Source organism: Rhinoderma darwinii, chromosome 6 (assembly GCF_050947455.1).
Source record: "Rhinoderma darwinii isolate aRhiDar2 chromosome 6, aRhiDar2.hap1, whole genome shotgun sequence".
In the NCBI taxonomy this organism is placed as follows: domain Eukaryota; kingdom Metazoa; phylum Chordata; class Amphibia; order Anura; family Rhinodermatidae; genus Rhinoderma; species Rhinoderma darwinii.
Genome location: NC_134692.1, coordinates 64,847,811 through 64,864,646, shown reverse-complemented (window position 1 = coordinate 64,864,646; position 16,836 = coordinate 64,847,811). Strand labels below are relative to the sequence as shown.

At 44.3% G+C, this 16,836-nt stretch overlaps 1 protein-coding gene across 1 annotated transcript in view; it reads right to left on the bottom strand.

Moving 5' to 3' along the window:
- Positions 1-16,836, bottom strand: part of PIKFYVE (phosphoinositide kinase, FYVE-type zinc finger containing) — a 256,730-nt gene that overhangs the window by 235,869 nt on the left and 4,025 nt on the right. The window contains 1 exon segment of the mRNA XM_075829901.1: positions 679-860. Within this exon segment, the coding sequence (XP_075686016.1) occupies positions 679-850 (172 nt within the window). The 5' untranslated portion in view covers positions 851-860.

Genomic DNA, 16,836 nt, shown 5'->3' with positions numbered 1-16,836 from the left:
AGGCGCATTCGCAGTGCGGATCAAGTAAAGACCAATACGCATTACTATACAAAATTATAAAGGCAAAACAAATATGTACATATACATACAGTGCAGTACAGTCAAAGATATGTGCCAACACGGTACTATATACAAATGTCAGAAAAAGGGGGAAAACAAGGGGGAGGGGGCCACTGTAAAAGTAAAAACTGCGGAGGAGCAACAGCGCTAAATAAACCACTGTACTTTCTCAGATGATTTTGGCCTACCAAACTGGTACCAGCGTTTAGAACCACGTGCCCACATACCTTCTGGTTTCTTTCTATTACTTTGTTTGTTTATATAATCGTCTTTATTGCAATATCCAAATTTGGTTGGAATTCCCAGCAAGTGCTACTGTTCTTGGCATCTTAGCCTACCCAAATCCTCCCCCGACTGAGAAATGTCGCCGCCACAAGAAAACGTCACAGTCCTCTTAATTTAGGTCTCGCACATACGCACGAGACATGTTTGGGTTTTTTTAAAATAAAAGGAACACTTGAAAAAAATACATGAATACAGACTTCAAATAGTTATCCCACCAAAATAACGTACCACCTATCCGCTCCATTCATTCTGCTTTTTCTTCTGTGGTTTTTTAAATCTAAACAGATCAGACGTTAATAGAATTATTCTTCTTCCACAACACAAAAACATTACCTTTGTTAAAACGGAAAAGATTCACAAACGAGCTGTAGGCAGACTTAAAAGGTGGGTCATCTTGATCTGGGGTCAAAGGTTTAAAATGGGTAAGATGGGATGGACTACTTGGAGACCTGGGCAGCTCGCTGGCAGATTCCAGTGTAGGAGAGGACTTGTCATCTGTGGCCATTTCATGAGACCTTTGGGAAAAGAAGGAGGCAATAAATATAGGTCATAGCGAGTGTTAAACTAAATATATTTAGGCATGACTTTTAGAATGAAGAAAACAAGATCTCAGAATGTAGCCAAGTACTGCTGGATTTGATGATCTGCCTATATTTGGGAAATGCAGAAAAGCTTTTGTGAGCACTTTTGTCAATCAGAAATCCTCATGATCGCTGAAAAGAGAAAGTTGTTAAGGATTGGCCTACAGGGGTATCGAGCAAGGACCCGTCTCACAGATAGTCACTGGCCCGGTGTGACATCCGCCTCTGTATGGTCATCTTAACACAAGCGGTTTAAAGTCCTTATGAGGGTTATCCTAGGATTCATTTTCATACCAAAATTTCAGAAATGCTGTTAATACTGGTTGTAAAGTAATTTACAGTATTTCTAGCATAAAAAACAGTGCGGCTGCTAATCTGTGCTGCTGGGGGAGGGGCTCTAAACAGAATTAGTCTCCTTTCCCTTCTGGCAGCTGACAATATATTCCCTTCTCACTTTCCCTGCAGACCGGTAGCATGGGTAGCACATTGCTAAACACTTTGAGCACCTGGAACTATAGAAGTAAACTCTTCGCTCGATTGTTTTCTTAAAAGATTTTTTTCAACATTGCTCATTTCTTATAATTTATACAATGAATATGATAGTTAAAGGTGGGACAAGCCCTTTTGGCCCTGTTCACATCACTTTTTTTGTCCTTGTTTAAAGAATACCCCGGGAAATACTAGTTAAACTGAGGCTGTGACGGATACTTGTAACGCACCTGTACAGGTGGTTGTGGACCCACTAAGTTACTTTGGATTTGGTCTAAATGCAGGAGCGGAGTCTAAAGAAATTCCCAGTCTTCAGCCTTTACAGGGATCTGGACTTCACTGCAGAGATTTCCCAGGTTACTACACCAAGAGTAATCTCCGATCGAAACAGCTGACGTAGCAGAGGCAGAAGACACCAAGACGGGTGGACAAAATCAGTAGGCAGAAAACTTAAATTAGAAAAGCTCAGGTGGAGTTGTCGAAAATTGGAAGACGGGCAGAGGTCAGGGCATACAATATACGTAGTCAGGAAGAAGCCTTGTCAATAACTGGATACACTGGACAGACGAGCACCTTTACAACCAACTGGAACCAACACTTCCTTTTGTGCAGGCCCAAAGCAATGAGGGAGTGTCCCTTAAAAAACCCAGGGTACAATGGGTGTTGCTTGGCAGAAGCAGCAATTGGCGCCACTGGTCCTTTAAGAGGCCAGAAGTGCACTCATGCGCATGAACCACAGCAAAGTGGCGCAATGCAAGAAAACAACGGCGGCCAGGACAAGAGCGGAGACAGTGGCCAGGAAGAGGAGCACTGGCCGCTAGAAGAGCAGTGGCAGTGTTGGGGTTGTTGGGAGATTATGCCATATATAATTTTGTCTTTGTAACAGTGCACCCCGATACAGCTAATTAATCAGGAGAAAAGAGGCCTAGAATGCATTTTAGAATTACATTTAAATTACAGAAAATCTTCATTGCTCCCGATGCCAGGCAGGGTCATATTTGTGATAGAGACCCCCATCTAGGCTAGTGGGGGCAGCACGTGCTTGACTGTACTTTGACAGTGCGCAATAGAATGGCGGTCTCTATTACAAGTATGTTCATGAGTCCCATCAAGAGAAAGACAATTTTTCCTGGAGGGAAAATTTAATTTTCACATGGTTTTACTCCGGTTTGGTCTACAGGTGACATTGTGCCGTTTGTATTCTGTAAATGTGATATACACCCTGATCAGCCATAAACCACAAGCGCACAAACATATTTCATGTTCACCACACAACAAGTGGGTCCGTGTGTTTTCAAATGCCAGGGCTGAATTTCAGTCCCAGTCCGGCCCTGGTGTCTTCTACTCTTTGTTGGATGGAAACAGGCTTTTATAACCAGAAAGCATAAACGATCACTAAAAACCCCATTAAATATACACCGTAAATAATGTGAATTATAACCCTGAACTGCCCTTTCGAGTGAACTCTTAATACGATATTTAATAATTTCTGAGTAATCCAAATGGGTCAATAACCACTAATGGCAACCATTACAGTGCCCATATGGGCTGCGACTAACTTTTTAAATAGGGCCTAAATGGCATATCAATCTGCATTGCAACAAGGGGCTCTGTAAGGGCTACTGTTATTCAGTGTTACCGACCATTTAATCTACGCTTAACTTCCAATTTTATAACCAAAGCTAAATGAGGAAAGCCCAGTAGTAATACATACCCTGCTCCAGATAAACTGGGAAGACTTACAGAAAACGTTCTGCTTTCTTATTTATTCCTGTCTCAGAATGAACACTGGACTGTCAAGCTTCATCCTGTATGTCTGCAAAACTCATTCAACGACTCCCAAGCTGTATCCCATGGAAGGAAGATCCGGCAGGAATTTTGCTGTAAAGCATGTGATATTGATCAACCCCAATACGAGAACCAGCTGACCATTCACTGGACACTCCCAACATAGCTATGGACGGACTCCAAACCATAGAACTGTAAGTGGATTATAGTGACTGAACTACGGGTGGAAGTCATGGGGCACTGCTATGTGTTCAGGACGGGGCATGACTAACCGTTTCATAGAAAACTAAATCCTAAAGACCTTAATGTATTTATGCATAAATACAGTGAAAACATGGCGGTCACGCTAAACGCAATATTTATGAAGCCCCTGTGCCACGTGTATCGGTGTCAAAAAAAGACAGTGTGGACCTTTAGAACTGTTTTCAGGCTTCTTATTTATCAAGCGTTTCCGACACTTTTTCAGCTTGCATCGACCTGTGCACCGGTATTGATAAATCTTCTCTTATCTGCATATATTAAGCTTGATCCACAGGGGTATTCTGATTTTGTGAGCTTTTGGGCAATGAAAAAAGTGAAACCTAAGTAATAATCTTGATGATAATTATTAATTGACTAACTCCTATACTATCCCCAGAACACCAGAGATGATAAAATTAACCCCTTAACTCACATAAACCAGAGAAAAAAAATAAGCCCTCCTAGACCACCAGGGATACAACAACACTTTATTTATTTTTTTTCTCATAAATCAATAGTACTATCAAAACTTTGTAATATGTCAAAGAAAAATACCACTTTCTCCACTTATCAGACTCCTCTCTACCCCCCCCCCCCCCCCCCAGACTCCTGCATTGATCTCACTCACTCTTAATTCACTGAAGGCTTTGATCACATCTGTGTTGGAGGGTCTGTTAGGAGCCTCCGTTGCAGATGCCAGAAAAAAGGACAAAGCGCATCATTCATCGCTATTTTGTCTGTGAAAATATGAACACCATTAATGTCAATGACTTCCGTCAGGCGCCAATCGTGTCCGTTATGTGACGAATCAGTCACTGCCATAATTTTCATTGTTCTGCTCCTATGACAGAGCAGAATAACAGAAATTACAAATTAAAGAGGCTCTGTCACCAGATTTTCAAACCCCTCTCGTATTGCAGCAGATCGGCGCTGCAATGTAGATTACAGTAACGTTGTTTGTTTTTTTCAAGCCAAGTTATGAGCATTTTTATATTTATGCAAATGAACCTTTCTTAAGTACAAGTGGGCGTGTATTATGTGCGTACATCTGGGCGCTTTTACTTCTTTTACTAGCTGGGCGTTGTGACTAGAAGTGTATGATGCTGACGAATCAGCATCATCCACTTCTCTTTGTTAACACCCAGCTTCTGGCAGTGCACAGACACAGCGTGTTCTCGAGAGATCACGCTGTGACGTCACTCACTTCCTGCCTCAGGTCCTGCATCATGTCGGACCAGCGAGGACACATCGGCACCAGGCGACACAGGCTACATCGACTTACCTGCAAACGCCGATGCTGCTGCAGAATCAACTGTAGCCTCTGTCGCCTGGTGCCGATGTGTCCTCGCCCGTCCGACACGATGCAGGACCTGGGGCAGGAAATGACGTCACAGCGTGATCTCTCGAGAACACGCTGTGTGTCTGTGCACTGCCAGAAGCTGGGTGTTAACGAAGAGAAGTGGATGATGCTGATTCGTCAGCATCATACACTTCTATTCACAACGCCCAGCTAGTAAAACAAGTAAAAACGCCCAGATGTACACACACAATACACGCCCACTTGTACTTAACTTTAAACACGCCCACTTGTACTTAAGAAAGGTTCATTTGCATAAATATAAAAATGCTCATAACTTGGCCAAAAATACTCGTTTTTGAAAAAAACAAAACGTTACTGTAATCTACATTGCAACGCCGATCTGCTGCAATACGAGATAGGGGTTTGAAAATCTGGTGACAGAGCCTCTTTAAATCCATACATAGGAGTACATACACTGGAGGGATCAGATTAAAGCTGCTGTCCCTATAAAACTATAGAGAGAGAGAGGGAGGGGGGTAGATGGAGCTGCTGGAGGGAGACAGAAAAACACACAGACGCTGCTGCTGCAGCTTCTAGTAGGTGTTCTGCTGCTTTACCCCAGGGAGACAGAGGCAGGTAGAGACACAGTACACTGCTCAGTACAGCTGTATATTGTCCTCCATGTAGCTGCTGTTCTCAGTGTGAGCGGGAGATAGGAGAGCAGGAACTCCTCTTCTCTGTGTGCTGTGTATAGGAGACATGATAGCAGTTAGGCTCCACCCACTAGCTCAGAGAAAACAGACGTCAAAGAGGCTCTGTCACCACATTATAACTGGCCTATCTTGTACATAATATGATCGGCGCTGTAATGTAGATTACAGAAGTGATTTTTATTTAGAAAAACTGTAATTTTTGACGGAGTTATGACCTATTTTAGCTTTATGCTAATGGACTTCTTAATGGCCAACAGGGCTGGTTTTACTTTTTGACCAAGTGGGCATTGTGGAGAGAAGTGTATGATGCTGACCAATCAGTGACCAATCAGTGTCATACACTTCTCTCCATTCATTTACACTGCAGATAGCGATATAGCTATAATCGCTATTTGCAGTCACGTAAACACACTATAACGCTACTCATGTGTCCTGACAATGAATATACATTACCTCCAGCCAGGACGTGTTGTGTATTCATTCTCCTGACCACTTCTGTAGCGTCTCTGTGATTTACAACACAGCAGACGCAGTCTCGCGAGTTTACGCTGTAAACTGTCATCCACAGCGAGATGTCGCTGTGCTGTGAATCACACAGACGCTACAGAAGTGGTCAGGATTCTGAATACACATCCTGGCTGGAGGTAATGTATATTCATTGTCATGACACGAGTAGCGTTATAGTGTGTTTATGTGACTGCAAATAGCGATATAGCTATATCGCTATCTGCTGTGTAAATGAATGGAGAGGAATGTATGACGCCGATTGGTCACTGATTGGTCAGCGTCATACACTCCTCTGTATAACGCCCACTTGGTCATATAGTAAAACACGCCCAGTTGTCCATTGAGAAACTCATTAGCATAAATCTAATATAGGTCATAACTCTGTCAAAAATGATTGTTTTTCTAAATAAAAAAACACTGCTGTAATCTCCATTACAGCGCCGATCACATTATGTAGAAGACAGGCCACTTATAATGTGGTGACAGAGCCTCTTTAAATAATGGTTAGTAATAGTGTTATTCCTCATAACGGCTGGAGTCAGCACCCGGCGAACCCGAGCAAGTGCCAGGGCCCACTGGTCTTGGGATCCTCCATCCAGAGGGCCCAGCCCTGCTTCGGTAGGTGTCGCTTACTAATGCAGAGAGCAGAGAGCCATTGACGCCGCTCAAAGACAAAAACGACATCAGCGTACCCAGCACAAGTGACGTGACCCGCCGGGTCACAGAAAGGAGAAGCAGGAGTGACAGAAGCCATCAGCTCGTCGTGGGAAAGGGTAAACTGAGGTTTTCTTTTTGTTTTTTTGTTTTTATTGGCGCAAAGGGGACCTACCAAACAGGGTCTTACTAATATATGGTGGCACAAAGAGGGCATAACTAATACATAGGGGTACAAAGGGGGCCTAACTTCCATATGGGGGCATATAGGGGGTGCGTGAGTTGCACTGCAAAGGGGCCCACTAAGGCTCTGTCGTTCAAGTGCCCCCATAAACCTAAAGCCGGCCCCGTTTCTCATGTACAACCACATGACAGCTGATTGTGAAAAGTGAAACGTTAGGTACGCTTAAAAGGATTTCTGCCCAAATTGTAAAAAATGGCCATATGTTAGTAAATCAGAAGTTATATCTGTAGCCAAAGTTTAGAAATTATGCTTTGTCAGTTATTTCTGGAAAAAAACAAAAAAGACTACAGTAAGTAAAATCATATTGCCATATTTTAGTAACTGATGATAAAACAGTAAAAAAATTTGTCACGGTGTTAAATCAATGACACGTGGTTGTTCATTTCTGAGCAGCTGTCAAAAGTGACCACTAATATGTCATGCAGTCTCTGCCCTAACATTTGTTACAAAAAGGGAGCCGCAACAAAAAAAGGAAAATGCCAATATTTCTATAAATAAAACAAACAATCACCAAACGGTCTACAGTCTGACAATGCAATTAACTAGTATATGGCCAATTCTTTCTAATCCTGGACAACCCCTTTAGGCCCTCCGGTGCCAAAAAACAAAAACAAAAGGTATTATACCCCTAAGCTCATTTTTAGAAGTTGTCGTCAAATTATTTAGGTGAACAGTGATGTTGTGGCATAGTATGTACTCCCCTTGCTTGGTGCATGCAACCCCCAGATTAAATTTATGGGTGAACTTTTGACCGCAGAAGGGTGGCACAGAATTTTTTTAGGGGACCCTTCCTGTGTTATTAAACTGCACATGTTCAAGACAAAATAAGGCAAATTATCAGTGAATGAGAGTGATCGCATCGGATTCACTGAGAACTGACACCACCCGGTTATGCTGCCATAGACATTAGATGAAACTCGGCCGAACCAGACGTACTGTATTGCTTAAAAGGGGAATTCCATTTTTTTGCCACATCACCTAGACATGTCAGAAGACAAAGAGCGAAATTTATTTCAGTGATTTTTTTTTATCATATTTCCTCCGTCAGAGATTTCCAGTGCTAAAAATCTCATCTCCTTGGGAAATCAGTACAATTTCAAACGACGGCATGACAAAATATTATTTTAGGTGGGATTATCCTAAGTGCCATCTTGAAAAGTTTTTGATAAGGTGTAACCGTAACATAAATCCATCACCTGAACATAAATAATAAAAATAGACATTTTTAACACTAACAGTTATCGGAATCACTCTCACGCATGAGACAATGGCGTGTAAATTAAAAGTATCTACTGTATAAGATTCCCATAAAGGGTTAAACTGAGAACTTCCATTATAAACGCTCAAAAACAGAATTTATGCGCCATACACTGTGCCTGGCATCCAGCTGAAAGGGACTTTTCAGAGGAGCATTGTGAGTTGCTGTCTGTCAGCTGCTCTTAGCCAATCAGTATTGCCAGGGCTCTTCTCAGCTATGCTGATTGGCTGAGTGGATCTGACACTGGGATTTTACAATGCTCCTCCTAAACAGGTCCCAGACTCCATGGATTGTAGACAACCTGCTCCTGCTGCCAGGAATGACCTGTATAAGGACAGGCTGCCATCATGGTGGTGACCCGTCTGCACGACATGAATTTGTATGAAAGATTCACTTTTTGTTTTTTTAATCATTCCCGCTTGCAAAGAAAATGACTACAACTCCCACCAGGCACAAACAGCAAATCTGCCTAACCATGCAGCTATATGAGAAGTATCACCGCAACTTAGATTTGCCTTTCACATGCCAGTAAAGCTGGGTGGCAACCTCTGTGGAAGCTGCAACGCCAGCCTGAATGATGATGTCCCAGCTTTCCAGGACTGGTTTATGTGATGGGGAAGAATAATGAGGAAGTAGAATAACACTCCATTTATACCATAGTACCATGTGAGAACTTCTCCATGCCACCTTCATGTGCCAGTCACCTCTCTAACTGCATCAAGATGAACCAGTGTTACATGGGGCAGAAAACACAATGTCAACAAATGTCAGAAAAGTTCAGGTCATCGAGCAAAACAACAAGTAACTGGACTCCCAGCACAGAACCCAATGCACACGACCTGGTGAGGGCTGCCGCTGATCATCCGGGTCCAGTCAGCACATTGCACTGCCGGTTTACAGGGGTGGAATATGTGGGAGGCCCTGCCAGTGTTACCTGGTCTGTATAGTGGGAGTGCGCTTCCTGCCTCATGCAGATGCCCGGCACAGCTTGGCAGTGGGCGCTAACTCTTGGTACTGGTGCCCTCCTAGGAGCTGTGGATGGAAAGGCAGCGGCTCAGCTACTACTCGCTGCTTCCTGTTCCCTGCGAGCCGATCAGCTGAGAGCTCACGCAGCCAGGCAGCAGCAATCGAAGCTGAGCTTCAGGCAAAATAAATCTATCGCGGAGCAATGGATCATCGCACTAGATGTGAAAAGATGGATCACATAATAACCCAAAGCGTCAGTAATTCAATATGGATCTCTGGTCACCTGACAGATTTCAGCCAGTCCCTGACCTATGAATATTACACTGTGAAATATAAACTTGGCAGTAGAAGTGGAATATTGGTTATATTTATTATTCAATTATTATCTATCATTTATATTATTACAATAACAATAATTATTAACCCCTCAACGCCGCAGCTATTTTTATCATTTTTACGTCCCCCACCTTCGCTTCGTGTTTACGGCATCCTGGACGGCTGGTGGTATGTCCCAATGACAACTGCTAAAGGATTTGAGGAGTAAGCTTGTTTCTGCATGAGTGGGTATGAACACACACAGCGTAAACACTGCAGACTTTACGCAACGGATTCATTGCGGAAAATCCGCAGCGCATTACAGCAGTAGCAGTGTGGGTGAGATTTCAACAAATCTCGTCCCCCACACTGCGGTAAAACGCCGCCGAAAAAAACGCACATAAATTGACCTACTTAGACAATAGTCCCACAATATTTGAAAGTGGTTTAGAACAACGCCGTGCATGTATTTCAACCAACTAGAAAAAAGGAAGTTATAAAATCCACGAATGCACAATGAGCAGAATATTATGAATTTAAAATACAGAATGAGATAAGGATGTGGATACAGCGCGAAACAGTCAACACTCAGATAACGCAGCATCGATATAGAGACAACTTTGCTGGATACAAGATCCTGATGGATATGTAACATAAAATAAGAGACGATGCAATGATATTAGCAAAAAAAGGAATGGGAGGTAAATGTAGGTAGCCACAATTAGGCTATGTTCACACAGAGTATTTTGGAGGAGGAATATCTGCCTCAAAATTCCGTTTGGAACTTTGAGGCAGATATTCCTCTCCCTGCACGCCGATTTTCGCGGCAATTATCGCGCCGTTTTTCACCCGCGGCCATTGAGCGCCGCGGGCATAAAACAGCAAGAAATACGCTTTCTCCTGCCTCCCATTGAAGTCAATGGGAGGTCAGAGGCGGAAGCGCCCGAAGATAGGGCATGTCGCTTCTTTTTCCCGCGAGGCAGTTTTACTGCTCGCGGAAAAAAGACGCCGACGCCTCCCATTGAAATCAATGGGAGGCGTTCTCGGGCCGTTTCTGCCGAGTTTTGTGACGCGGTTTCCGCGTCAAAAAACTCGGCAAAATACCCCGTGTGAACATAGCCTTAAGTTAGTCAACAGACGTATGTACCTGGATATAACTAATTATAAGTGAGCGCAATATAGTGCATGTGTATGGGTATGTTCACACGGCTTGTTTTCGGGCCGTAAACGGCCGAAAAACGTCCGACGCATCGGAAGCCTCCAAACATCTGCCTATTGATTTCAATGGGAAATACGGCGTTCTGTTCTGACGTGGCGTATTTTTATGTGGCCGTTTTGAAAAGACGGCAAGTAAAAATATGCCCCATAAAAAGAAGTGCATGTCACTTCTTGAGCTGTTTTTGGAGCCGTTTTTCATTGACTTTATAGAAAAACAGCTCCAAAAACGGCCGTAAAAAACGCAGCGAAAAACGCGAGTTTGTTTAAAAATCGGCTGAAAATCAGAAGCTGTTTTCCCTTGAAAACAGCTCCGTATTTTCAGACGTTTTTTGCTAAGCGTGTGAACATAGCCCAATACCCAAAGCTATAAGGCCGGATTTACACGAGCATGTGCGTTGTGCGCACGCAAAAAACGTGGCGTTTTGCGTGCGCAAAAGGCACTTAACAGCTCCGTGTGTCATCACCATATGATGCGCAGCTGCGTGCTTTTCGCACAGCCGCCATCATTATGACACTCCGTTTGGATGTTTGTAAACAGAAAAGCACGTGGTGCTTTTCTGTTTTCATTCATACATTTCACTGCTGTTGCGCGAATCACGCGCGTCCCACGGAAGTGCTTCCGTGTGGTGCGCATGATTTTCACACACCCATTGACTTCAATGGGTGCGTGATGAGTGAAATACGCACAAAGAACGGACATGTCGTGAGTTTTAAGCAGCAAAAATCACTGACTGTCTGCACGGCCCCATAGACTAACATAGGTCTGTGCGAGGTGCGTGAAAATCACACGCGTTGCACGGACGTATTTTACGTTCGTCTGAATAAGCCCTAATGCAGACAAAAAACTTTGCAAAATCGGAGATCAGGTGACACAATGTGATACGAACATAGAAAGTGTTATTAGGTCTAGATTTATATACAAGTTACTATTACCATAAGGATTTATTCTGACGAACGGGAATAACGTCCGTGCAACGCACGGACCTATATTAGTCTATGGGGCCGTGCAGACATGTGCGTGATTTTTACTCAGCGTGAGGCCGCTGAAAAAAAGTCACGACATGTCCGTTCTTTCGGCGTTTTGCGCGAATCACGCACCCATTGAAGTCAATGGGTGCGTGAAAACCACGCAGGTCGCACAGAAGCACTTCCGTGGGACAAGCACGTGGTTTACAAACATCCAAATGGAGTGTCATAATGATGGCGGCTGCGCGAAAAGCACGCAGCCGCGCATCATATGCTGCTGCCACACGGAGCTGGTAAGTGGTTTTTGCGTGCGCAAAAACGCCACGCTCGTGTGAATCCAGCCTAATCGAAAGTATTTTGATGGTGTAGTTTAAGCCCACCCTCCGAGCTTGAAATTAACAGTTCACGTATAATTGCGAAAAAGAAAGAGTAGATCCGCAGCTTGAAAATATAATAAATAACTTTTACTATATTTGTTTTTTAAAATTCAAGATACAAGCACACATAAATAAATGCCATGCGTGCCATCACCGATCACACACTTGGTGCAGCTTATGAAATATTTCTTTCTGAAGTCTTAACTTAAACAGTAGACAGCATAATATTCGCCCAGTTGTGGGTTGTAGATATTTTAGTTATTTTTAAAGAGAGGGGTTCCTGTATAGATCCTCATATGGTTGGCTATTTTGCACATTCATTTTGAGCGTCATTGCCCTCCCTACCCGTTAAGATGCAGGATAACATATAGGGGATCAGGAAGCCTCTCTCCATCATGAATTCCTCCTAAGGCTATGTTCACACACCCTATTTACGGACGTAATTCGGGCTTTTTAACCTCGAATTACGTCCGAAAATACGGCTCCAATGCGCCGGCAAACATCTGCCCATTCATTTGAATGGGCTTTACGATGTTCTGTGCCGACGGTCATTTTTTTTACGCGCCGCTGTCAAAAGACGGTGCGTAAAAAGACGCCCGCGTCAAAGAAGTGCCTGTCACTTCTTGGGACGTAATTACGTCCATAATGGACGCAGCGAAAAACGCCTGCACATGCCATTACGTCTGAAATCAGGAGCCGTTTTCCCTTGAAAACAGCTCCGTAATTTCAGCCGTAACGGAGGCTGCCGTGTGAACATACCCTGAGGCTATTTTCACACGCAAACTCGAAAATGTCTGAAAATACGGAGCTGTTTTCAAGGGACATTTTTTAAGCCACTCGCGATTTTTGCTGCGTTTTTTACGGCCGTTTTTGGAGCGGTTTTCAATAGAGTCTATGAAAAACGGCTCCAAAAACGTCCGAAGAAGCGACCTGCACTTCTTTTTCACGCCGTTTTTTATTCGGCCGTTTTTCAGGCGTTTACGGTCCGAAAAACGGACGAAAATAGGCCGTGTGAACATACCCAAAGGGCCGATTCACACGATCGTGAATTGCGTCCGTGCAGGCTGTGTGGTTTTCACGCGGCACGCATGGACCAATAGAAGTCTATGGGCCTGTACAGACAGTCCGTGCTTTTTGCGCAGCGTTTGTCCGGTGCGTAAAAAGCGCGACACGTTCAATATCTCCGCGTATTTCGCGCATCACGCACCCATTGAAGTCAATGGGTGCGTGAAAACCACGCAGGTTGCACGGAAGCACTTCCGTGCGAACCAACTGAAACAGCGCACCAGCTGTCAAAAGGATGAATGTAAACAGAAAAGCACCACGTGCTTTTCTGTTTACAAACATCCAAATGGCGCGTCATAATGATGGCGGCTGCGCGAAAAGCACGCAGCTGCGCATCATACGATGCTGCCTCACGTCAAGTGGCTTTTGCGCAGGCAAAACACTGCGTGTTTTGCGTGCGCAAAAACGCCACGGTCGTCTGAATCAGGCCTAAGGGTATGTTCACACGGCCAAATTTCAGACGTATACGAGGCGTATTATGCCTCGTTTTACGTCTGAAAATATGGCTACAATACGTCGGCAAACATCTGCCCATTCATTTGAATGGGTTTGCCGACGTACTGTGCAGACGACCTGTTATTTACGCGTCGTCGTTTGACAGCTGTCAAACGACGACTCGTAAAAATACAGCCTCGTCAAAAGAAGTGCAGGACACTTCTTTCAGACGTTTTTGGAGCTGTTTTCTCATAGACTCCAATGAAAACAGCTCCAAAAACGAGTTGGTAAAAAAATGAGTTGGTAAAAATGCGAGTTGGTAAAAAAACGTCTGAAAAGCAGGGTCTGTTTTCCCTTGAAAACAGGTCTGGATTTTCAGACGTTTTGGTTGACTACGTGTGAACATACCCTAAGGGTATGTTCACACGCTTAACAAAAAACGTCTGAAAATACGGAGCTGATTTCAGAGAAAACAGCCTCTGATTTTCAGGCGTTTTTGAAGCTGAAAATTAAATTTGGAGCTTCTTTTGAGGCGTTTTTTGAGGCGTTTTTGGAGCTGTTTTCAATAGTCAATGAAATACGGTTCCAATTACGTCCCAAGAAGTGTCCTGCACTTCTTTTGACGAGGCTGTTATTTTACGTGCCGTCTTTTGACGGCGACGCGTAAAATGACAGGTCGTCGGCACAGTACATCTTAAGACCCATTGAAAGTAATGGGCAGATGTTTGCCGACGTATTGGAGCCGTTTTTTCAAACCTAATTCGAGGTGTAAAACGCGTCCATTACCTCTGAAAATAGGTTGCGTGAACCCAGCCTGAGGGTATGTGCACACGATAAGTGTCTTTTACGTCTGAAATTACAGACTGCTTTCAGGAGAAAACAGCTGCGTCGCTTCAGACGTAAATGCTCCTCGTAATATGTGAGGCGTCTTTGACGGCCGAACATTTGAGCTGTTCTTCATTGAATTCAATGAAGAACGGCTCAAATTAAGTTTCAAAGAAGTGTCCTGCACGTCTTTGCCGAGGCAGTCAATTTACGGGTCGTCGTTTGACAGCTGTCAAACGACGACGCGTAAATGACAGGTCGTCGGCACAGTACGTCGGCAAACCAATTCAAATGAATGGGCAGATGTTTGCCGACGTATTGTAGCCCTATTTTCAGGCGTAATTCGAGGCATAATACGCCTCGTTTATGCCTGAAAATAGGTCGTGTGAACCCAGCCTGATACTATTTAGGGTATGTTCACACGTAGTCAACCAAAACGTCTGAAAATCCAGAGCTGTTTTCAAGGGAAAACAGACCCTGCTTTTCAGACGTTTTTTTACCAACTCGCATTTTTCGCGGCGTTTTTCGCGCCGTTTTCGCGGCGTTTTTTACGTCCGTTTTTTGAGCTGTTTTCATTGGAGTCTATGAGAAAACAGCTCCAAAAACGTCTGAAAGAAGTGTCCTGCACTTCTTTTGACGAGGCTGTATTTTTACGAGTCGTCGTTTGACAGCTGTCAAACGACGACGCGTAAATAACAGGTCGTCTGCACAGTACGTCGGCAAACCCATTCAAATGAATGGGCAGATGTTTGCCGACGTATTGGAGCCGTATTTTCAGACGTAAAACGAGGCATAATACACCTCGTATACGTCTGAAATTTGGCCGTGTGAACATACCCTTATACTGACTCCCTGATATAACTTGTGAGTACACTAAGGGTATGTTCACACGCTGAGAGGCAGTTACGTGTGAAAAGACAGACTGTTAACAGCTGCTTCGTTTCACACGTAAAAGCTCCTCCTCGTAATTTACGAGGCGTCTGAGACGCTCGTAAACCTTGAGCCGTGCTTCATTGATTTCAATGAAGAACGGCTCAAATTACGTGGCAAAGAAGTGTCCTGCACTTCTTTGCCGAGGCAGTAAATTTACGCGTCGTCGTTTGACAGCTGTCAAACAACGACGCGTAAATTACAGGTCGTCTGCACAGTACGTCGGCAAACCCATTCAAATGAATGGGCAGATGTTTGCCGACGTATTGCAGCCCTATTTTCAGACGTAAAACGAGGCATAATACGCCTCGTATACGTCTGAAATTTGGCCGTGTGAACATACCCTAATAGGATTGTTAGAATGCACTAAGGGCTCATTCAGACGAGCGTAAAACTCGTCCGTGTGCTGCGCGTGGAAATCACTCACAGCACACGCACTCATTGATTTCAATGGAGACATGTGTGAGTTTTCACGCAGGGGGAGTCCGCTGAGTGAAAGTGACTGCAAGACCTATATTGGTGCGTTTTCACGCACCTACGCGCCCATTGAAGTCAATGGGTGTGTGAAAACCACGCACTGCACACGAATGCACATCCAAGTGCTGTGCGTGATTTTGCAAGTGCTTTGCAAGTGCGTGAAAAACACATGCCACATGCAAAGCACACGGATGCAATAACGCATCACACACGGACAGATTCACACGTGTTTTTTACGCATGTAAATCTGTCACGTTCGTGTGTATCTAATCTAACAAGGATGGTAGTACTACATGGCACGGAGGGCATGTATTTAGTTAGTCTTGGTTTTGGAAGTGCTTGCCTCACCCTAGTTGGCATACAAATTCTACGTGGCTTCCCTGTCAGTCTTCTTTAGGCCCTGTTCACACAGAGTTTTTTTTTACAGTGATTTTGACACGCAAACTGCGCCGTAATCAGCGGTAAAAACCGCCAGAAACCGCCTCCATTGATTGATTTCCATTTGGAGGCGGTTTTTTTCTGCAGCAGTTTTTAGCCACGGTAAAAAAAAGTGACATACTCTTTCTTGCCGCGATTCCGCCTCTGACCTCCCATTGAAGTCAATGGGAGGCAGAGAAAGCGTTTTTCGCTGCGTTTTTTGACCGCGATGCTCAATGGCCGCAAGCGGAAAACGCTGTGAAAATCTCAGCAATAATTTGCAGGCAAGTAAAAGTCTGCCTCAAAATTCTGTAAGGCTATGTTCACACGGAGTATTTTGGGGGAGGAATATCTGCCTCAAAGCTCCAAACGGAATTTTGAGGCAGATATTCCTCCCCCAAAATACTCCGTGTGAATAGCAATTATCGCGCCGTTTTTCGCCCGCGGCCATTGAGCGCCGCGGGCATAAAACACGCTTTCTCCTGCCTCCCATTGAAGTCAATGGGAGGTCGGACGCGGAAGCGCCCGAAGATAGGGCATGTCGCTTCTTTTTCCCGCGAGGCAGTTTTACTGCTCGCGGGAAAAAGACGCCGACGCCTCCCATTGAAATCAATGGGAGGCGTTCTCGGGCCGTTTCTGCCGAGTTTTGCGACGCGGTTTCCGCGTCAAAAAACTCGGCAAAAGACCCCGTGTGAACATAGCCTAAGGAATTTTGAAGCAGATTTT